The sequence below is a fragment of the Nerophis lumbriciformis genome, linkage group LG23, assembly GCF_033978685.3.
Source record: "Nerophis lumbriciformis linkage group LG23, RoL_Nlum_v2.1, whole genome shotgun sequence".
Classification (NCBI taxonomy): domain Eukaryota; kingdom Metazoa; phylum Chordata; class Actinopteri; order Syngnathiformes; family Syngnathidae; genus Nerophis; species Nerophis lumbriciformis.
In genome coordinates, this window is record NC_084570.2 from 3,790,229 (window position 1) to 3,815,358 (window position 25,130).

Here is a 25,130-nt window from a genome sequence, read left to right on the forward strand (position 1 = left end):
AATATCGGATATCGGCAAAAAAGCCATTATCGGACATCCCTAATTATTATCATCAACTTATTCCGGTTATTGAATTTTTGATTAGTGTATGTACAATTCTGACTTCAAAGGCATAAGATATTAACTATGATTTAAAAAAGAGGTCATTATAAAATGCACTTGAAACAGTGTCAGAACGTTTCTACAAATGCTGTGTAAGAAATTAAAAGTGAAGCCAACTAAAAGCAAGGGGCAGTGGACAAACCAGAGAAGGAATAGGAGCGATGGCGGTCAGATTGTTGCGGTGTCATGCTGTCACTGATGCCCAGGATACGAGCGTTGTACTCTGATGCCGGGGTGGGAGGTCAGGGTGGTGGATAGTGGACAGGAGGAGGAGGGTAATGGAGGAAGAAGGCGAGGGTGCGTGCAGAGGATGAAGCAATAGTGGGAAGGGGTTGTCCGGTCAGCAGGAGTGATGGATTGAACAGAAAAGGAGAAGAAAAACAATAAAAGGAACTGACTTAAATGAAAAATATATATATATATCTGCATGTGAAACAATATTCAACATGTGATGACGCTGAATGTTTCTAAGCAGAAAAAAAAAAGAAGGTATGTGCAACATGCATCCACTGGGCGGCAGTGCTGAGTTTCCACTGATTTACCAGGAAAACTGGGATCTCCAAACCTTCAAGGTATTACGATGCAGAGCTAATTATATGTGGACGTCTCATTCCTCTGGTGAATATGTACTGTAACAAGAACTGCTGTGCGCCGCTCAACCACGTGGACGAGCTCGTGTTGAAACTATACTGATTAAATTCGGACTCCAGTGAGGCAGTCATCGAAATGAACCTTGTCAGATATGTTACTTATGCAATTACTGATACAATGTGGCACATGTAGTGGAGACTGACTTTCACCACCCCGTCATCCAGTCTTACCGGCGATGCGATGAGCCACCAGGCCTTCCAGGTTCAGATTGTCCTCCTCTGCATCTTGGTCTCGGGCCAAAGACGAAGAGGAGGTGTCTTTAGGCTGCGGGGTGAGAGCGGGAAGTGGGGAGGAGGACTCGCTGCAGCCTGGATAGGGTGATGATCCCTGTGGGTCTGGGGAGTGCGACACGACACCGACCGTGTAAGAGTTCACAGGCTTTAGCGGCTGTTGGACGTTCGGGGAGGGAACGGAGGGAAAGTGGTGCTGCGCTTGGCGTGTGTGCATGTAGGGTTCAGGTGTGTGTGTTGGGGTTGTGTTTTGGTGCTGGTAAGTGGGGCTGGGCCTTTGAGGAGAGTACATTGGAGACTCCAAAACAGGGCTCTGGTTGGGGAAAGTTCTCCCGGTGGAGCGTGGAGGCTGATGGAAGGTGTTGTTGAATGACCCAGAGGTGCTGTAGCCGTGGATGGCAAAGTCTGCTTGGTATGAGGGCCTTGTAAGAGTCTGGGAGAAGGGCACCTGCGATGAATGGAGGGTGTTTTCCCCAGGAGGCGCACTGTATGACTTGGACATGTGGGAGTTGATCGGATCCAGGTCTAGCATTAGCATGTTGAGGGCCTCAATGGACTGCTCGATGTCCCTTTGAGAAGCGGACGAAGGAAAATGTGGCAAGCTATGGGTGGACTGAAGTGGTGGGCCAAAAGGATCATCTGGGAGGCTATACTGATGCCATGTATTGAGACCTCTTTGAACAGCCTCCCGGCTACTGGTGCTCCTCTCTGGTGCCCTGGGCATCAGTTTAGGGTTGGCCTCAGGGCTGCCAGCAGGCGGATTACCAAAGGACTGTGAGCGATACATTCCACTTCCATTCTGGTAGTTGTTGTACCCACCTTGTGGGGACACCAAGGCGCTGCACTCCTGCATTGCAGTGGGTGTTTGTATCCCGTGCACAGGCATCTCATTCAACTTTTTTCCTAAAACCCCTCTTTCAAGGAAGGGCCCGTCGTTTTGAGCACTGATGGGGGTTTCTGACTGGTAGTAGAGGTCAGCTGCTGTGGCCTGACCTTCTAGGGATGAGAGTGTGCCCAAGCTGTCCACGCTATTACCCTCTTGGCTATTGGGCAGCTCGTCGTCAAGAATATCTGTCTCGCGCTCTTCTGTTGAAGGTACACAAGTCAGCCTGGTGTGGCCCCCGTTGACATGCACTTGTGCAGGGACGAGGTGTCGGACACCTCCTCCTGGACTGGCTGAAGTAGACAAATACGCTTGTCGTTGATGAACAGGAGCCTCAAGTCCACTCAAAAGCTGATCAAGTTCTTTCTTCTCATGAGGGCTGAGCAGTGGGTGACTTGCTACTTGGTTACCATGGCTCGAGCCGCCCTGCAGAGACTGACAATGTTCCTCAGTTCGATCAGTCTTGACGGAAGCGGTGGAGTTGCCCGAGTCGCTGCTCACAGAGAGGGTGTGGTCAACCGCAGGAAGAGAGGCATGGCCTGTTACAGGAAGGGTATGCTCTGTGGTTTGAAGTTGGTGGTTTGGGTGTCGCAAAGGGTTCTCTACAGCAGTCAGGAGGTTTTCATGAACTGGCAGGCCGTTGATGGTGACCACTCCCTCCAGGGAGTCTTTCTTGCGGACCCGTGCATACAGGCTACCATCAAGTGGACCTTGAGTGTGAACAACATCTGAAAAACAGACATATGTTACTATTATTAAACCTGTTCCCAATTTCCATAGCAAATAATGGCATACGAAAAATCAAGAGAACAAATCCAGGTTAGCAAAGTACCAGATCACCCTGCCCACAAGCACAAGGACCCCACACTCTGCAATGGTCTTTTTTTAAACCTAGGTTTCTAGCCCAGCAACCAGCAACACTAACCCCCATTCCTCTATTAATAGACAGTTTACAGGGCTAAAGCCCCAGCCCACATTGCGTCACTGAGAACTGGCTTGTCTGATGTGAACCTTTATAAAATGGTGAGGGCCGGAGCCACGCCTGTGTGAAAGTAGTTAAAAGACCAATACTTTATCCAAACTGAAAGACTGAGCTTTGTCTCGGCTGTGTGCATGTAGTAACGTGTGAAATGATGCTACTGTAATAGGAAAGTATACTATTCGTGGTATACAAATGGATATGGTAGTGACTATGAGATACTAATACACTGCTTACAACTCAAATAGTAGCAGCAATACCTCTGATACTCAAGAAGAAAGTAATAGTTATTAGGAGAAGCTAATATAGAGTAATACAAGACACAATAAGTAAAACGACAACATCTGAGTTGTGACCCCAAGGAATTGATGGTGGATCAGTCCGACCGCAGTTATTTCCAAACACCATGTCAACAAGAGAGCAAAACCCCATCTTAAAAAACACAGCTTGTCCCATACTGTAAATCTCTGAAATTTGTCATTCAAACATCTTACCTATAGAAGTGGTTTTCTTTCATCCTTTCCCACAAAAAAAAAACTAAGTCACAAAACAATCCTTTACTTCAGCTTGTCCTCTCATCACCCAAAATTTGCTCGAAGCAAGTGAGCAGCACCAAGTTTTTTTTCTCTCCCAGCAGCAGGGGAGTGGCTACACTTTGGCCAGAACTCCCATCTGTCAGCCCTCTGATGTCACTGGTAGGGTGGGGGGAACCCTTCATTCAAAGCCAACCTGCATGTCTAAGGTCTTTAAGAAACACTCCTTTATCATGCAGTGTGCTCTCAACATTGTCAACATAGCAATCTCAGCTGCATTCTCACACAGACTGACTCGTGGTTTGGAATTTGTTTTACACACCAGGTGTCATCCATCCCTTAAGGCCTTTCTCACCCCCTCACCCATCATCCAAAGGGGGCAAGGGGCGGAAGTGCCAAGAAACTTGGGGACGACAAGAAATAACCGAGGATTATGATCGGTTACGATATGGTTTTAAAAGTCTAAACTTTACTTAACAATATTCTAGTTATGACGGCACAGTACCTAATGTTAAAGTCATTGAAACCTCTACATCACAGGTGTCAAACTCAAGGCCTGGGGGCCAGATGTGGCCCGCCGCTTCATTTTATTTGGCCCTCGAAAGCCTGGAAATAATATGTATCAATAAAGTACCGCTACTTTTCTTACTAAATGTATTATTTCTTTCTATTTTGGGAGAAAAAAAATACATGTACTCCATGTAATCGCACATTATGTTAACTTAAATATTGTCTAATTATGCAAAAATATATATTGTCAAACATTCAAACTAGGGATGTCCGATAATAGCTTTTTTGCCGATATCCGATATTGTCCAACTCTTAATTACCGATACCGATATCAACCGATACCGATATATATGGTGGTGGAATTAACACATTATCAGAGGTGTGGACTCGAGTCACATGACTTGGACTCGAGTCAGACTCGAGTCATGAATTTGATGACTTTAGACTCGACTTGACAAAATGTAAAAAGACTTGCAACTCGACTTAGACTTTAACATCAATGACTTGTGACTTCACTTGGACTTGAGCCTTTTGAATTGACATGACTTGACATGACTTGCTACTTTCCCCAAAACCCAAAGATGAAAAAGTTATTCGGGAGCGCTCCGTATTTTTCATTGTGTACTTGTCTATCAGCGTTGCGTGTGTCAGCTGGTGTGCTCTCAGTACAACAGCCAATCAAATTAGATCTACTTTGTTTTCATCACACAGCATTCATCCAATCAAATTGCAGGACAACCAACGAAGAAGACATGTCCAAACCACACGCCAGTGAACAAAAAATGATACCTAAAATAATTTCGTTTGGGTATAAAAATTACGAGGTGGTCAACACAAAACGGTTTGCAGTATGCAACACATGCGGTTCGAAAATGACTGATGGAGAGGCAACAACTTCCAACTTCGTCCGGCATTTGAAGTTGCACAAAGAACGGTAAGTTTTGAATGTAAGATAACGTTTATTGGCTAAGTAACGTGACTTTTATTTGCTGTGTAGTTAAATCAGTGAGGCTGTAAACTCACTGCTAACGTTATAACGTTATTGCAAACACGGGAATCTGTTGCAGTTCACTACCTTATTCATACTTTTTGTTCAGTGATTTTTTTTAAGCAGGGTTACGTTAGTCAATATATCACACGTAACGTTAGACGGCGGTCAGCAGCACCGCGTATTTTAGCCACCTAAAAAAAGACAAAAATAGTCAAATAAAGGTAAAATAAATACTACGCCCCCATCGTGCACAAATGACTGACAGACTCTTGGCTAATTTGGTCTTTTGCAAATGCAATGCAGCATAGGGCCCTGACATATAAAAAGTACAACTTTTTTGTTATGTTCACGTATATGTCATGTTTTTTCAATGTTAACACTTTTGTACAAATAAGTACATTTGCACTTTATTTTTTAATGTGTTTGTTCTGTAAAGGAATGAGTTAATGTTTAAAATGACTGGTTAATAGTGCTATTATAAAGTGCAATGTCAGCACAATTTTCTTTCCTGCAATTTAAAATGCACTTGTTTTAATAAATAAATACAGCGTTTGAAAAGCATACACAATCTGTGTTAATATATTAGTCTGTGGTTAAAAGGACTTGAAAGGACTCGAAACTCAAAATGCAGGACTTAGGACTTGACTTGAGACTTTCCAGTCTTGACTTTGGACTTGACTCGGGGCTTGCCTGTCTTGACTCGGGACTTGACTCGGACTTGGGGGCAAAGACTTGAGACTTACTTGTGACTTGCAAAACAATGACTTGGTCCCACCTCTGCACATTATTATGCCTAATTTTGTTGTGTTGCCCCGCTGGATGCATTAAACAATGTAACAAGGTTTTCCAAAATAAATCAACTCAAGTTATGGAAAAAAAGTGCCAACATGGCACTGCCATATTTATTATTGAAGTCACAAAGTGTATTATTTTTTTTTTTTAACATGCCTCAAAACAGCAGCTTGGAATGTGGGACATGCTCTCCCTGAAATAATAATACCCACTACAACTATGGCTGGGGTCGGCAACCCGCGGCTCTCGAGCCGCATGCGGCTCTTTAGCGCCGCCCTAATGGCTCTCTGGAGCTTTTTCAAAAATGTATGAAAAATGGAATAAGATGTGGGGGAAAAAAATCTATTTTTTGTTTTAATATGGTTTCTGTAGGAGGACAAACGTGACACAAACCTCCCTAATTGTTACAAAGCACACTGTTTATATTAAACATTCTACACTGATTCGAGTATTTGGCGAGCGCCGTTTTGTCCGACTAATTTTGGCGGTCCTTGAACTCACCGTAGTTTGTTTACATGTATAACTTTCTCCGACTTTCTAGGACGTGTTTTATGCCACTTCTTTGTCTGTCTCATTTTGTCCACCAAACTTTTAACGTTGTGTATGAAAGGTGAGTTTTGTTGATGTTATTGACTTGTTGGAGTGCTAATCAAACATATTTGGTCACTGCATGACTGCAAGCTAATCGATGCTAACATGCTATTTAGGCTAGCTATATGTACATATTGCATCATTATGCATCATTTGTAGCTATATTTGAGCTCATTTAGTTTCCTTTAAGGCCTCTTAATTCAATTTATATCTCATGACACACTATCTGTATGTAATATGGCTTTTCATTTTTTGCGGCTCCAGAAAGATTTGTTTTTGTATTTTTGGTCCAATATGGCTCTTTCAACATTTTGGGTTGCCGACCCCTGAACTATGGGAAATACTATACTTTGACTTTCACAAAGTGCTTTTTTTTTTTTTTTTTTTAAACATGCCTCAAAACAACAGCTACAAAAACAATGAAGGCACACAGCTTCAGTCCAAAGTATACTATAAACTGGGCTCAATCTGCCCTGTTCTTTTAACGTATTCGTATGAGTAACAAAACTGTGCAAATAAAAACAAGAAAGGCACAAAAATAAAACAAACTGCTTCAGTCTAGACTAGTAGATAACACAGCCATCCTTTAAAGTGCATGAACATTAATAAAACTGCTTCAGTCTAGACTAGTAGGAAACACAGCCATCCTTTAAAGTGCATGGGGGAAAAAGGCACAAAACATAAATAAAACAGCTTCACTCAATCCAGACTATAAGTCTATTTGTGCAACAGATGAAGCTCAAGGAGTGGGCTAATTCTTTTTCTCCTTGTCATCATGTGTGAGAAGTAGATTTTTTCTGAATGAAAACAAGCATCTGTAAGGGGTTCTGGGTATTTGTTCTGTTGTGTTTATGTTGTGTTACGGTGCGGATGTTCTCCCCAAATGTGTTTGTCATTCTTGTTTGGTGCGGGTTCACAGTGTGGCACATATTTGTAACAGTGTTAAAGTTGTTTATACGGCCACCCTGTGTGACCTGTATGGCTGTTGATCAAGTATGCTTGCATTCGCTAGTGCGTGGGTCAAACCGTAGATATTATGTGACTGGGCCAGTACGCAAAGGCAGTGCCTTCAAGGATTAATTGGTGCTCTGTACATCTTCCTGCGTCCGTGTACACAGCGGCGTTTTAGAATGTCAGAAATGTTACTTTTTTAAACCGATACCGGTAATCTTGAAACCGATACCGATAATTTCCGATATTGCTTTTTAAAGCATGTATCTGCCGATAATATCGGCGGTTCGATATTATCGGACAGCCCTAATTCAAACCATTTTTTAAACAGAAATAAATACTACTAATAATGATTTCAAAGCAAGTTATCCATCAAATTGTGCAATGTAAAAGTAGCATTAGATTTCATAGTAAAATTGTGAAATTTACTGTGGTTTTTACAGCATTTTTCTCTAAATGAAAAAAAAAACTGTGTTTTTTTTTAACTGTAATAAACTGGTGCTGTTTTGGCATTTACAATAATACAATGACAAATCTACAGTTGTTGATTTGCGTAAAAAACAAACAAACTGGCAGCTCAGGTGCCAAAATGTTACTGTAAAATTGCATTTTTTTTTTATTTTTACAGTAAAAATTTTTTTTTACAATTTACATTAAAATTCTGGCAACTTTTTATTTTTATTTTTTTATACCATAAAAGCAGCAGTACTGTTTTTCCATTCACAGTAATATACACTACATTTTGAGGTGAAATTATTGCAACTTACCATATTTTTTTACATTTTAGTTTAAAAAAAATCTACTAATAAAATGCATAAAAGAATTGTGTCATAATAGTATTCACTGTTAGAAGCGGCCCTCTGGGGCCAAACATAACTGCGATGTGGCCCTCAGTGAAAATCAATCAATCAATCAATGTTTATTTATAAAGCCCTAAATCACAAGTGTCTCAAAGGGCTGCACAAGCCACAACGACATCCTCGGTACAGAGCCCACGTAAGGGCAAGGAAAAACTCACCCCAGTGGGACGTCGATGTGAATGACTGTGAGAAACCTTGGAGAGGACCCCCTAAACGACTTTGGTTTGGAGGTTGCCAGGAGAACGGTACATTTCGGACTGCATTGTGCCGAGTGTGAAATTTGGTGGAGAAGGAATTATGGTGTGGGATTAGAACAATTAGAGATGCTACCTCAGTAGAAGCATTTAAGTCCCATCTTAAAACTCATTTGTATACTCTAGCCTTTAAATAGCCCCCCCTGTTAGACCAGTTGATCTGCCGTTTCTTTTCTTTTCTCCTCTGCTCCCCTTTTCCTTGAGGGGGGGGGGCACAGGTCCGGTGGCCATGGATGAAGTGCTGGCTGTCCAGAGTCGGGACCCGGGGTGGACCGCGCGCCTGTGCATCGGCAGGGAACATCTCTGCGCTGCTGACCCGTCTCCGCTCGGGATGGTGTCCTGCTGGCCCCACTATGGACTGGACTCTTACTATTATGTTGGATCCACTATGGACTGGATTCTCACAATATTATGTCAGAGCCACTCGACATCCATTGCTTTCGGTCTCCCCTAGAGGGGGGGGGGTTACCCACATATGCGGTCCTCTCCAAGGTTTCTCATAGTCATTCACATCGACGTCCCACTGGGGTGAGTTTTTCCTTGCCCGTATGTGGGCTTTGAACCGAGGATGTCGTTGTGGCTTGTGCAGCCCTTTGAGACACTTGTGATTTAGGGCTATATAAATAAAGATTGATTGATTGATTGATTGAGATTGTTTTTCAGGAGTTGGGCTTGGTCCCTTAGTTCCAGTGAAAGGAACTTTGGATGCTCCAGGATACCAAAACATTTTGGACAATTCCATGCTCCCAACCGTGTGGGAACAGTTTGGAGCGGGGCCCCTTCCTCTTCCAACATGACTGTACACCAGTGCACAAATCAAGGTCCATAAAGACATGGATGACAGAGTCTGGTGTGGATGAACTTGACTGGCCTGCACAACTCATATGGAAACGGGGTTTGTACTTTTGGCATTCTAGTGTATGTGATGTCACTGCAAGGCACATCATTTGTTATTCACCCACAATAACCATCTTAAAACTCATTTGTATACTCTAGCCTTTAAATAGCCCCCCCTGTTAGACCAGTTGATCTGCCGTTTCTTTTCTTTTCTCCCCTGCTCCCCTTTTCCTTGAGGAGGGGGGGCACAGGTCCGGTGGCCATGGATGAAGTGCTGGCTGTCCAGAGTAGGGACCCGGGGTGGACCGCTCGCCTGTGCATCGGCTGGGAACATCTCTGCGCTGTTGACCCGTCTCCGCTCGGGATGGTGTCCTGCTGGCCCCACTATGGACTGGACTCTTACTATTATGTTGGATCCACTATGGACTGGATTCTCACAATATTATGTCAGAGCCACTCGACATCCATTGCTTTCGGTCTCCCCTAGAGGGGGGGGGGTTACCCACATATGCGGTCCTCTCCAAGGTTTCTCATAGTCATTCACATCGACGTCCCACTGGGGTGAGTTTTTCCTTGCCCGTATGTGGGCTTTGTACCGAGGATGTCGTTGTGGCTTGTGCAGCCCTTTGAGACACTTGTGATTTAGGGCTATATAAATAAAGATTGATTGATTGATTGATTGAATAGTGTCAGCAAACTTCATACGATCCTGAGAACGCTCCAGACGAGTTTTTAACTGAACAAATGGAAAAATGCAGTCTACCCCAGCATCAATAAATAATGGCAGCAGAACTCGGATTAGACCAGGTGAGTCACCCAGGCAACATGCCATGTTGGTTGGTGCCTATGCTTGTTCACCAAGTCTAGTGATGTTTGTTTCCAACAGTGAGTCAAATGCAGGCCCACACACCTAAGTGCTAGCTTGGGGAGCCTCATTGGCACATCACATACTTGGCAGGCATTAAAAAGCCATTTTAGCACCTGTGGCTAATGGTTTGTTATAAATAGAAGCAGTTGAGCACCGTGTGCCACTGCTGTGTCAATGAGCCAGCTGGGAAGTAGAGTACATACAGTCGTGGGCACATATTGTCAACAAGGCCATGTTTGTTCCTTCCTACTTGTTTACAGCGAAGAGAGTCAGTACGCTAAAGAAAAAATCTATATTCTTAAGTGGACCCATGATGAATTTTTACGTCTTTTCTGACATATAAATCAATCAATCAATCAATCAATGTTTACTTTTATAGCCCTAAATCACAAGTGTCTCAAAGGGATGCACAAGTCACGACGACATCCTCGGTTCAGAGACCACATAAGGGCAAGGAAAAACTCCCCCCAGTCGGACGTCGATGTGAATGACTATGAGAAACCTTGGAGAGGACCGCATATGTGGGTGACTCCCCAAAGGGGAGACCGAAAGCAATGGATGTCAAGTGGGTTTGACATAATATTGTGAGAGTCCAGTCCATAGTGGATCTAACATAATATTGTGAGAGTCCAGTCCATAGTGGATCTAACATAATAGTGTGAGAGTCCAGTCCATAGTGGATCTAACATAATAGTGAGAGTCTAGTCCATAGTGGATCTAACATAATAGTGAGAGTCCAGTCCATAGTGGGTCTAACATAATAGTGAGAGTCCAGTCCATAGTGGATCTAACATAATAGTGTGAGCGTCCAGTCCATAGTGGATCTAACATAATAGTGTGAGAGTCTAGTCCATAGTGGATCTAACATAATAGTGAAAGTCCAGTCCATAGTGGATCTAACATAATAGTGTGAGAGTCCAGTCCATAGTGGATCTAACATAATAGTGTGAGCGTCCAGTCCATAGTGGATCTAACATAATATTGTGAGAGTCCAGTCCATAGTGGATCTAACATAATAGTGAGAGTCCAGTCCATAGTGGATCTAACATAATATTGTGAAAGTCCAGTCCATAGTGGATCTAACATAATAGTGAGAGTCCAGTCCATAGTGGATCTAACATAATAGTGTGAGCGTCCAGTCCATAGTGGATCTAACATAATAGTGTGAGAGTCTAGTCCATAGTGGATCTAACATAATAGTGAAAGTCCAGTCCATAGTGGGTCTAACATAATAGTGAGAGTCCAGTCCATAGTGGATCTAACATAATAGTGTGAGAGTCCAGTCCATAGTGGATCTAACATAATAGTGAGAGTCTAGTCCATAGTGGATCTAACATAATAGTGTGAGCGTCCAGTCCATAGTGGATCTAACATAATATTGTGAGAGTCCAGTCCATAGTGGATCTAACATAATAGTGTGAGAGTCCAGTCCATAGTGGATCTAACATAATAGTGAGAGTCTAGTCCATAGTGGATCTAACATAATAGTGAGAGTCCAGTCCATAGTGGGTCTAACATAATAGTGAGAGTCCAGTCCATAGTGGATCTAACATAATAGTGTGAGCGTCCAGTCCATAGTGGATCTAACATAATAGTGTGAGAGTCTAGTCCATAGTGGATCTAACATAATAGTGAAAGTCCAGTCCATAGTGGATCTAACATAATAGTGTGAGAGTCCAGTCCATAGTGGATCTAACATAATAGTGTGAGCGTCCAGTCCATAGTGGATCTAACATAATATTGTGAGAGTCCAGTCCATAGTGGATCTAACATAATAGTGAGAGTCCAGTCCATAGTGGATCTAACATAATAGTGAGAGTCCAGTCCATAGTGGATCTAACATAATAGCGAGAGTCCTGTCCATAGTGGATCTAACATATTAGTGAGAGTCCAGTCCATAGTGGATCTAACATAACAGTGAAAGTCCAGTCCATATTGGCTCTAACATAACAGTGAGAGTCCAGTCCATAGTGGATCTAACATAATAGTGTGAGAGTCCAGTCCATAGTGGATCTAACATAATAGTGAGAGTCCAGTCCATAGTGGATCTAACATAATAGTGTGAGCGTCCAGTCCATAGTGGATCTAACATAATAGTGAGAGTCTAGTGCATAGTGGATCTAACATAATATTGTGAGAGTCCAGTCCATAGTGGATCTAACATAATAGTGAGAGTCCAGTCCATAGTGGATCTAACATAATAGTGAGAGTCCAGTCCATAGTGGATCTAACATAATAGTGTGAGCGTCCAGTCCATAGTGGATCTAACATAATATTGTGAGAGTCCAGTCCATAGTGGATCTAACATAATAGTGTGAGAGTCCAGTCCATAGTGGATCTAACATAATAGTGAGAGTCTAGTCCATAGTGGATCTAACATAATAGTGAGAGTCCAGTCCATAGTGGATCTAACATAATAGTGTGAGAGTCCAGTCCATAGTGGATCTAACATAATAGTGAGAGTCCAGTCCATAGTGGATCTAACATAATAGTGAGAGTCCAGTCCATAGTGGATCTAACATAATAGTGTGAGCGTCCAGTCCATAGTGGATCTAACATAATAGTGAGAGTCTAGTGCATAGTGGATCTAACATAATATTGTGAGAGTCCAGTCCATAGTGGATCTAACATAATAGTGAGAGTCCAGTCCATAGTGGATCTAACATAATAGTGAGAGTCCAGTCCATAGTGGATCTAACATAATAGTGTGAGCGTCCAGTCCATAGTGGATCTAACATAATATTGTGAGAGTCCAGTCCATAGTGGATCTAACATAATAGTGTGAGAGTCCAGTCCATAGTGGATCTAACATAATAGTGAGAGTCTAGTCCATAGTGGATCTAACATAATAGTGAGAGTCCAGTCCATAGTGGATCTAACATAATAGTGTGAGAGTCCAGTCCATAGTGGATCTAACATAATAGTGAGAGTCCAGTCCATAGTGGATCTAACATAATATTGTGAGAGTCCAGTCCATAGTGGATCTAACATAATAGTGAGAGTCCAGTCCATAGTGGATCTAACATAATAGTGAGAGTCCAGTCCATAGTGGATCTAACATAATAGTGAGAGTCCAGTCCATAGTGGATCTAACATAATAGTGTGAGCGTCCAGTCCATAGTGGATCTAACATAATATTGTGAGAGTCCAGTCCATAGTGGATCTAACATAATAGTGAGAGTCCAGTCCATAGTGGATCTAACATAATAGTGTGAGCGTCCAGTCCATAGTGGATCTAACATAATATTGTGAGAGTCCAGTCCATAGTGGATCTAACATAATAGTGTGAGAGTCCAGTCCATAGTGGATCTAACATAATAGTGAGAGTCCAGTCCATAGTGGGTCTAACATAATAGTGAGAGTCCAGTCCATAGTGGATCTAACATAATAGTGTGAGAGTCCAGTCCATAGTGGATCTAACATAATAGTGAGAGTCCAGTCCATAGTGGGTCTAACATAATAGTGAGAGCCCAGTCCATAGTGGATCTAACATAATAGTGAGAGCCCAGTCCATAGTGGATCTAACATAATAGTGAGAGTCTAGTCCATAGTGGATCTAACATAATAGTGAGAGCCCAGTCCATAGTGGATCTAACATAATAGTGAGAGCCCAGTCCATAGTGGATCTAACATAATAGTGAGAGTCCAGTCCATAGTGGATCTAACATAATATTGTGAGAGTCCAGTCCATAGTGGATCTAACATAATAGTGAGAGTCCAGTCCATAGTGGATCTAACATATTAGTGAGAGTCCAGTCCATAGTGGATCTAACATAATAGTGAGAGTCCAGTCCATAGTGGATCTAACATAATATTGTGAGAGTCCAGTCCATAGTGGATCTAACATAATAGTGAGAGTCCAGTCCATAGTGGATCTAACATATTAGTGAGAGTCCAGTCCATAGTGGATCTAACATAATAGTGAGAGTCCAGTCCATAGTGGATCTAACATAATATTGTGAGAGTCCAGTCCATAGTGGATCCAACATAATAGTGAGAGTCCAGTCCATAGTGGATCTAACATATTAGTGAGAGTCCAGTCCATAGTGGATCTAACATAATAGTGAGAGTCCAGTCCATAGTGGATCTAACATAATATTGTGAGAGTCCAGTCCATAGTGGATCTAACATAATAGTGAGAGTCCAGTCCATAGTGGATCTAACATAATAGTGAGAGTCCAGTCCATAGTGGATCTAACATAATAGTGTGAGCGTCCAGTCCATAGTGGATCTAACATAATATTGTGAGAGTCCAGTCCATAGTGGATCTAACATAATAGTGAGAGTCCAGTCCATAGTGGATCTAACATAATAGTGAGAGTCCAGTCCATAGTGGGTCTAACATAATAGTGTGAGCGTCCAGTCCATAGTGGATCTAACATAATATTGTGAGAGTCCAGTCCATAGTGGATCTAACATAATAGTGAGAGTCTAGTCCATAGTGGATCTAACATAATAGTGAGAGTCCAGTCCATAGTGGGTCTAACATAATAGTGAGAGTCCAGTCCATAGTGGATCTAACATAATAGTGAGAGTCTAGTCCATAGTGGATCTAACATAATAGTGAGAGTCCAGTCCATAGTGGATCTAACATAATAGTGTGAGAGTCCAGTCCATAGTGGATCTAACATAATAGTGAGAGTCCAGTCCATAGTGGATCTAACATAATATTGTGAGAGTCCAGTCCATAGTGGATCCAACATAATAGTGAGAGTCCAGTCCATAGTGGATCTAACATATTAGTGAGAGTCCAGTCCATTGTGGATCTAACATCAATCAATCAATCAATGTTTATTTATATAGCCCTAAATCACAAGTGTCTCAAAGGGCTGCACAAGCCACAACGACATCCTCGGTACAAAGCCCACATAAGGGCAAGGAAAAACTCACCCCAGTGGGACGTCGATGTGAAAGACTATGAGAAACCTTGGAGAGGACCGCATATGTGGGTAACCCCCCCCTCTAGGGAGACCGAATGCAATGGATGTCGAGTGGGTCTGACATAATATTGTGAGAGTCCAGTCCATAGTGGATCCAACATAACAGTAAGAGTCCAGAAAAATGTTGGATACTTGTGTTCAAGGTGTCAAATCATAAGGTTCATGCATTTTGGCGGGAGCTTGCACACGGCTTTGGATGTTTCTGTTTGCCGGGCATACTTGCCAACCCTCCCGATTTTCCCGGGAGACTCCCAAATTTCAGTGCCCCTCCCGAAAATATCCCAGGGCAACCATTCTCCCGAATTCCTCCCGATTTCCACCCGGACAACAATATTGGGGGCGTGCCTTAAAGGCACTGGCTTTAGCGTCCTCTACAACCTGTCGTCACGTCCGCTTTTCCTCCATACAAACAGCGTGCCGGCCCAGTCACATAATATACGTGTCTTTTCACACACACAAATGAATGCAATGCATACTTGATCAACAGCCATACAGGTCACACTGAGGGTGGCCGTATAAACAACTTTAAAACTGTTACAACTGTTACATAAACACAACAGAACAAATACCCAGAACCCATTGTAGCACTAACTCTTCCGGGACGCTACAATATACACCCCCCGGGTGGCCGTATAAACAACTTTAAGACTGTTACAAATATGCGTCCACACTGTGAACCCTCACCAAACAAGAATGACAAACACATTTCGGGAGAACATCCGCATCGTAACACAACATAAACACAACAGAACAAATACCCAGAACCCCTTGCAGCACTAACTCTTCCGGGACGCTACAATATACACCCCCCGGGTGGCCGTATAAACAACTTTAAGACTATTACAAATATGCGCCCACACTGTGAACCCACACCAAACAAGAATGACAAACACATTCCGGGAGAACATCCGTACCGTAACACAACATAAACACAACAGAAGAAATACCCAGAACCCATTGCAGCACTAACTCTTCCGGGACACTACAATATACACCCCCCGGGTGGCCGTATAAACAACTTTAAGACTGTTACAAATATGCGCCCACACTGTGAACCCACACCAAACAAGAATGACAAACACATTCCGGGAGAACATCCGTACCGTAACACAACATAAACACAACAGAAGAAATACCCAGAACCCATTGCAGTACTAACTCTTCCGGGACAATACAATATACACCCCCCCGGGTGGCCGTATAAACAACTTTAAGACTGTTCCAAATATGCGCCCACACTGTGAACCCACACCAAACAAGCATGACAAACACATTCCGGGAGAACATCCGCACCGTAACACAACATAAACACAACAGAACAAATACCCAGAACCCATTGTAGCACTAACTCTTCCGGGACGCTACAATATACACCCCCCGGGTGGCCGTATAAACAACTTTAAGACTGTTACAAATATGCGCCCACACTGTGAACCCACACCAAACAAGAATGACAAACACATTCCGGGAGAACATCCGCACCGTAACACAACATAAACACAACAGAACAAATACCCAGAACCCATTGCAGCACTAACTCTTCCGGGACGCTACAATATACACCCCCGGGTGGCCGTATAAACAACTTTAAGACTGTTACAAATATGCGCCCACACTGTGAACCCACACCAAACAAGAATGACAAACACATTCCGGGAGAACATCCGCACCGTAACACAACATAAACACAACAGAACAAATACCCAGAACCCATTGCAGCACTAACTCTTCCGGGACGCTACAATATACACCCCCCGGGTGGCCGTATAAACAACTTTAAGACTATTACAAATATACGCCCACACTGTGAACCCACACCAAACAAGAATGACAAACACATTCCGGGAGAACATCCGTACCGTAACACAACATAAACACAACAGAAGAAATACCCAGAACCCATTGCAGCACTAACTCTTCCGGGACGCTACAATATACACCCCCCGGGTGGCCGTATAAACAACTTTAAGACTGTTACAAATATGCGCCCACACTGTGAACCCACACCAAACAAGAATGACAAACACATTCCGGGAGAACATCCGTACCGTAACACAACATAAACACAACAGAAGAAATACCCAGAACACATTGCAGCACTAACTCTTCCGGGACAATACAATATACACCCCCCCGGGTGGCCGTATAAACAACTTTAAGACTGTTACAAATATGCGTCCACACTGTGAACCCACACCAAACAAGAATGACAAACACATTCCGGGAGAACATCCGTACCGTAACACAACATAAACACAACAGAACAAATACCCAGAACCCATTGTAGCACTAACTCTTCCGGGACGCTACAATATACACCGCCCGGGTGGCCGTATAAACAACTTTAAGACTGTTACAAATATGCGTCCACACTGTGAACCCTCACCAAACAAGAATGACAAACACATTTCGGGAGAACATCCGCATCGTAACACAACATAAACACAACAGAACAAATACCCAGAACCCCTTGCAGCACTAACTCTTCCGGGACGCTACAATATACACCCCCCGGGTGGCCGTATAAACAACTTTAAGACTATTACAAATATGCGCCCACACTGTGAACCCACACCAAACAAGAATGACAAACACATTCCGGGAGAACATCCGCACCGTAACACAACATAAACACAACAGAACAAATACCCAGAACCCCTTGCAGCACTAACTCTTCCGGGACGCTACAATATACACCCCCCGCTACCACCAAACCCCGTCCCACCCACACACACCTCAACCCCATTGCCCCACCCCATCTCCTGAATTCGGAGGTCTCAAGGTTGACAAGTATGTTGCCTGGTTTTGCAGTCCGGCTACATGGTGACATCATCGACACAACAAACTCCCTTCTTGTCTCTAATGGACACACACCTGTTGTTGTTGGCTTTAGACTAGCGACCGCATGACATCAAGGCCGCGGAACACAGACACACTGCAGGCTTACACACAAACATGCATCCACAAAAATATATGCCACACACATACATACCCCCCCCCCCCCCCCCAATCCAACGCCCTCGACGCAAATCCCATAGGGGTGATGAAAGGATGGTCAGCGCCTGAGAGCTGCGGCCTACCAACATGACCCCGCACTCCCTTCCCTCTGTTGCTAGATATCTCGAGATGTACGTTGTAATATGTATATGTGCTTTGCTATGGAGGTTTTTTCCTACTCTAGACTAGGCCCCCTTAGGAGCCCAGTCTAGATTGTATTTTTTTACTCATCCTTCCCCATCTTTTACGGGGCGCCTTGTGGCGACCCATCAGTGTTCCTGTTCTGTAACCCTGTACACTGTTTGTTTGTCTAATCTTGAACGGGTTTGTGCTGAAAACAAAGTTTCGTTGTACTTGTGCAATGACAATAAAGACCTATCCTATGTTCAGAAGAATGATCATGATACTTTTGAAGAGGGTAGGGTGTGGTTTCATTTGCCATCTGGGAATGCCTTCACAATTGAACATCTTGCACAAAAAACAGGTTATAAAAGTGACCGTGGAGAAAAAATTAACACCAAAGCATATCAAATACATATTATCGAGACCAGTGTTTCTTAACCATAGGGCCGCCAACAAAATATCTGTTTCCCAGCTGTGGTCCGTATGGGCCGCAGGTGTACTCAGTTGCAATACACTTTTCCACCACTTGTAGCAGTAGGATAGGATAGGATAGGAAATGAGACTTCTCCTCCAGTCTCTCCAAACGGACTCTGGTGTGGCAGAGACATTTTTTTTTCTTCTATATTCATACAGTGTTCTACCTGTACCGGGGAACAGAGCAGCCAGCATGGACGAATAGAACAGACAAGTCATTGTATTGTCTGCTCGCGGAAAACGAACATCCTAATCTACGATTTGACTCCCTCGAATGGCCTTGACGCTGTGAACAACAGGAACAGGCTGTTCTGAAAACACCCCCGAGGTCACCTCAATGATGGACGCTTTTGACCTCCCTCCCTCCTGAACGACACCTGGAGTTGAACTTTTGCTTGCATGCAGAACGGCCTCAGCCTATGAACATTACATCATCACACCCAAGACAATGGGCACATACACACACCCCACCCTCCCCCACCCCACGCCTTCACCACCCACCGCCTTGTTTCCCCCCGGGGCGATGGACGGCTGGCAGCGCTTCATAGCAGCAGTCAACCTCCAGGGTCCCAACTCCCCCACCCTCTGTTGCGAGTTGTCGTGATTAAATGTAACGTGTTTATGTGTGCATTGCATGGAGGTTTTTTTCCCACTCCAGACTAGGCCCCCTTAGGAGCCCAGTCTAGATTGTATTTTTTACTCATCTTCTTCCCCAGCATTTGACCTTTTTCTTATCTTTTTCGGGGCACCTTTGGCGACCCATCAGCGTTCCTGTTCTGTAACCCTGTACATAGTTTTCAGCACAAACCCGTTCAAGATTAGACAAACAAACAGTGTACAGGGTTACAGAACAGGAACGCTGATGGGTCGCCAAAGGCGCCCCGTAAAAGATAAGAAAAAGGTCAAACGCTGGGGAAGAAGATGAGTAAAAAAATACAATGTGAGTGGGAAAAAAACCCTCCATGCAATGCACACATAAACACGTTACAATAAATCACGACAACTCGCAACAGAGGGGCGGGGAGTTGGGACCCTGGAGGTCGACTGCTGCTATGAAGCGCTGCCAGCAGTCCATCACCCCGAAGGGGAAACAAGCGGTGGTGAAGGCGTGGGGTGCGGGAGGGTGTGTGTGTGTGTATGTGCCCATTGTCTTGGGTGTGATGATGTAATAAAGCACTAATGACAATCTCAAACAAACAGAAGAAGTCAGAGAAGTTTTTTTAAGCGCAAAAAATATGACTTAAGTCGTGAAGCTGTATTTTCATTTGCACTTCAAATTTACTGACAGTTCATTTAAAAAAACATATTTATACTCATATTTATTGCATGTATATGTGTTATGCATCATTTGTCACCACACTCTTCTTATGGATTATATTTGGTTAGTGCTTATTTTTCTACTCACCCTGACCAAAGCCTAACGTTTATGTTTTAATTAAATAGTAATCTTTGTGATTAACACATGGTTTTATATCATTTGACAAGGTTGTAAACTGTAAGTAGGTTAGATATAATTATTGAATATGATTCTGTCATGACTTGGTCTTGGGTGTGTGCTTTTCCGGGATACAACGGAAAGTTGGCTCGGGCGAGACGGGAATGAAGGTACATGATTTATTTATTATTATCAAAAAAAAGGAATAAATGAAAGCGCGCGCAGTGGCGGAGAATAAACTATGAAACCAAAAGACTATAGCAAAAAAGTACAAACGAAAAACACGCACAATGGCGGAGAACAAACTATGAAACCAAAAAGACTATAAACATGGAACAAAAACTTACTTGGCTTGGACAAAAATAGATGCATGAAGAATGGACATGGAAAGAATGGACAGAGCATAAATGTGGTGAGGTCGTCAGAACGACAAACTGAAAAGAATGAACTTAAATACTATGGACATGATTAGTGAAAGCAGGTGCGTGACTCAAAACGTGAAACAGGTGCGTGACATGACAGGTGAAAACTAATGGTTGCTATGGTGACAAACAAGAGTGCACAATGAGTCCAAACGTGGAACAGGTGAAACTAATGGGTAATCATGCAAACAAGACAAGGGAGTGAAAAGCCAGAAACTAAACAAAACATGACTAAGACAAAACATGATTACACAGACATGACAGATTCAAATCAAAAGTAAGACTACTAATTCAGTAAAAATATTTGAGTGGTTCCTGGTACCCTCTGTAGTGGACAAGTTGGGCCCCTAGGTCAAAAAGGTTAAGAACCACAAGAAAAAAGTGTTTTAAATGTAGATTAAAATGATCAAAAGTCCTCTTTATGAATGCAGTTTAAAAAAAATGAAAATCCGAGTGCGTCTTCCTTCAAGAAGGTGGGGAAACCTACATATGTGCTTGGAATTCTTATGAGGGGCACATTGACCTCAAAAGAGGGCCAAACCCATTTTTATAAAAAGTTCATAAAGTGCGTCACCAGGCATTTACGTACGTGGCCAAATGGAACACTACGTCCACGCCTTACATTTTACTGGTCGTGGTGCGGGATTTCTGGGTCTTCCTCTTAAATGCATTAGCACTTTCCATCATTGAGTGCTGGAAAAACCTCCCTTTGGAGTTCCGGTCTAAAAGAGGTCAAGGGTCAACCATGACTAACCCAAACAGTATATTTGACGTAAAGGTTAAGCCATCCAGCCGAGGCTTCTCTACAACTTGTCAATGTTTTCCAGGCAAAAGACCCCTATTTATATCTTTAGTACGAAATGATGATTGTATTTTACATTATATTGGACCTAAAGGTACCTTGTAACTCAGCAATACTAATGATATTCAAATAAAAACAGTATTGTGCCGCTAATAGCTAGCTGGCAAATAGTGTGCTAAACACTAGCCGGAAACTAGTGCGCAAGTCACTAGTTGACAACTATTGTGCTAATCGCTAGCTGGCAACTAGTGCGATAGTCATGAGTTGACAACTAACGCGCTAATCACGAGCTGGAAACTGACCCGCGTATCTTGCTGACAACTGGCGCGCTAATCGTTAGCTGGCAAGTAGAGTGCTAATCCCTGGCTATCTTAAATGCAAACATGGATAATGTAATTATTTGTCCATGTTATGTTATTATTTATTCAAATTCAAAAAGAGGTCGTCTGGAAATTGGGCAGATCCTGCCTTCTCTCCGCTTTGAAGTCCTTGGGTTAGAACAATATCTTTCTGTTATTTAACCATACATGAAAGAGTTTTTTGTGATAACTTAGAAACAATGATTCTAACAATTTTACCTCTGCGTAACCCTTGTTGAGGAACTTTGCTTTAAAATGGTGATTCTCAAACTGTGGTGCGTGTACCACTACTGTTACACGAGCTCCGTCTAGTGGTAAGCCAAAGAATCGCTTAATTAAAGTGCAGTGCTTTATTTTCCTGTGTTCATACAGTGTTACTGTTCAAACTGTGTGTAACATCACAGTGGCCAAAAATATAAAATCTACTTGTTAAATAAAAAATCTGCCTTGGTTTTAATGAATACTGTGGCCTACTACAGTAATAATGTAATTTTTTGTCCATGCTATGTTATTCATCCATCCATCCATCTTCTTCCGCTTATCCGAGGTCGGGTCGCGGGGGCAGCAGCCTAAGCAGGAAAGCCCAGATTTCCCTCTCCCCAGCCACTTCGTCCAGCTCTTCCCGGGGGATCCCGAGGCGTTCACAGGCCAGCCGGGAGACATAGTCTTCCCAATGTGTCCTGGGTCTTCCCCGTGGCCTCCTACCGGTTGGACGTGCCCTAAACACCTCCCTACGGAGGCGTTAGGGTGGCATCCTGACCAGATGCCCGAACCACCTCATCTGGCTCCTCTCGATGTGGAGGAGCAGCGGCTTTACTTTGAGCTCCTCCCGGATGGCAGAGCTTCTCACCCTATCTCTAAGGGAGAGTCCCGCCACCCGGCGGAGGAAACTCATTTCGGCCGCTTGTACCCGTGATCTTGACCATAGGTGAGGATAGGAACGTAGATCGACCAGTAAATTGAGAGCTTTGCCTTCCGGCTCAGCTCCTTCTTCACCACAACGGATCGATACAGCGTCCACATTAGTGTAGACGCCGCACCGATCTGCCTGTCGATCTCACGATCCACTCTTCCCTCACTCGTGAACAAGACTCCTAGGTACTTTAACTCCTCCACTTGGGGCAGGGTCTCCTCCCCAACCCGGAGTTGGCACTCCACCTTTTTCCGGGCGAGAACTGTATTTTAATGGTAGTTATTATGGTAGTACTTGGAGGGCCACATTTATTCTGAGGTGGTACTTGGTTAGTGATTCCCAGAGCCCAAACAAAGTCTGCGGGCTACAGAGCGTTTTTTATTCGGGCTCCAGTACTATGGAATGCCCTCCCGGTAACAGTTAGAGATGCTACCTCAGTAGAAGCATTTAAGTCCAATCTTAAAACTCATTTGTATACTTTAGCCTTTAAATAGACCCCCCTTTTTAGAGCAGTTGATCTGCCGTTTCTTTTCTTTTCCGCTTTGGCCCCCTGTCCCTTGTGGAAGGGGGGGGGCACAGGTCTGGTGGCCATGGATGAAGTGCTGGCTGTCCAGAGTCGGGACCCGGGGTGGACCGCTCGCCTGTGCATCGGTTGGGGACATCTCTGCGCTGCTGACCCGTCTCCGCTCGGGATGGTCTCCTGCTGGCCCCACTATGGACTGGACTCTCACTATTATGTTGGATCCACTATGGATTGGACTTTCACAATATTATGCTAGACCCACTAGACGTCCATTGCATCCAGTCTCCCCTAGAGGGGGTGGTCACCCACATCTGCGGTCCTCTCCAAGGTTTTCATAGTCATTCACATTGATATCCCACTGGGTTATGAGTTTTTCCTTGCCTTAATATGGGCTCTGAACCGAGGATGTCGTCGTGGCTTGTGCAGCCCTTTGAGACACTTATGATTTAGGGCTTGTGGGGAGGCATGGCCGGCAGACCGACAGCCAGGCGGGGCACGCCTGGGCCGACCTCGAGATGGCGGCGAGGAGGCGTGGCCGGCGGGCCAGCGACGAGGCGGGGCGCGCCGGGATCGTTGCCGTAATAAACATCAGGTGCGTGGATTGCCCGGCTGCGCACAATTGTGTAATCCCCTCCAAGTGTGTAAAAGGGCGGCAGCCGAGAACGACGGCGCAGAAGGAGCTGGAGAGACGCGAGCACATGCAGCGCGAAATCAACAGAGAGCGAGGGACAGACAACGACGCGGGAGGCTGAAAAGCGACCGGAAGAGCGAACAGTGGAAGAGGAAGGGGCTGAAAAGCGACCCGACCACAGACTGAGTACTATTGAAAAATAAACAAAGTCACAAACTGTTTGCAGTCATGTCAGTTCTTGGTGGTCCATGGAACCCCGACAGGGAGAGACTGTCACAAGGCTATATAAATAAACATTGATTGATTGATTGATGATTGATATTCTGAGGTGGTACTTGGTGTAGAATTTACTGCATTTTAAAGTCACCCAAAGTACTTACAGGTCTTTGTATAGTTTTTGTTTTTTTTAGCACGACATACCTCAGTTGCAATTATTCACCCTGACAAGCCGGCATCAGAAATGCGTGGACACGCCGTGATGTCATCTCACAGCGGGGATGTGACATTTAGCTCCGCAGCTTTGATATTGTGGCGGCGACGTCCAGTCTGCATGCCGGGAGAGGGCGACTGACGTTTACTGACAGCTAAGTCCTATAGACGTATTTGTGTCACCTCAGTCGCTTGAAAGCCCGCGTCGTAAACATCTCAATGGAGCGAGCATTACATCACTTTCTCCGGTCTGATAGCGGAAATATGGAGTGACAGCACACGACTGAGAGGGGGTCACAGCTTGTGCATCGGGTGACTGACACAATATATAGATTTTTTTTTATTTATTTATTATTTTTTTTTTACGAGCAACGTCTGCCTTCAGCTCCATCCATCAGTCTCAAGGTAATGTGATGTGACCGTATTGGTGTCGCCCGCCGAGACAACTTTCAGGGTGATGTCATCTAAAAGCTGTCCGGTTACACCCCCCCAACGTCTGATTCGCATTTATCTCCTCGCAGCGATCTGCGGTCTGTCTACTCCAAAATAGCCCCCCCCCCCAGTTTGGAGGGAGAAAGGAGGCATTAAAGAGATGAGGATGGGTCTCAGCAGGGTTCCTCCGGCTGGTGGGATTTGAACCTGCTGCCGCGGCTCACCGTGCTGTCAGCGTCGAGTCAAGCCCGACGCATTTTGTTCTCGTGTGACACACACAAGCACACACTTGAAATACTCCAGTGCTCTCCATTTTCGCAGGCTTCTTTGGCTCTGGTATATTTAGGTCCTCCAGTCGCAACCATTGTGCAGTACAATTATAAGGCGGCTGTAGGTTTGACACCTGGGTGCCATAACGAGAGCCATGAAGACAATTGAATATTTTTAGAACAGGGTACCAACCCCAGCCAATGTACAATGGCTACAAAGGATTTCCACAGGAAGTAACCGACCTAATGGGCACACCAGAACCATTAGGTTGCGACTGGTTTATTTATTTAAAAAAAAAAGAAAAAAAAGGAAAAAAAAAAAAGGACTGCACACAAGGAGTAATTTTAT

General features: G+C 44.0%; 1 protein-coding gene across 5 annotated transcripts in view; it reads right to left on the reverse strand.

The window, feature by feature from the left end:
• tns1a (tensin 1a) overlaps positions 1–25,130 on the reverse strand; it is a 288,746-nt gene that overhangs the window by 37,399 nt on the left and 226,217 nt on the right. For 4 of the 5 annotated variants that reach the window (XM_061985317.1, XM_061985320.1, XM_061985318.1 and 1 more), the window contains exons 19-20: positions 924–2,594; positions 245–325 (exon numbers count right to left, since the gene is read on the reverse strand). In XM_061985317.1, coding sequence (XP_061841301.1) covers positions 245–325; positions 924–2,594 — 1,752 coding nt within the window. The remainder of the gene's footprint in view (positions 1–244; positions 326–923; positions 2,595–25,130) is intronic. The other variant, XM_061985319.1, reaches the window with a different exon arrangement.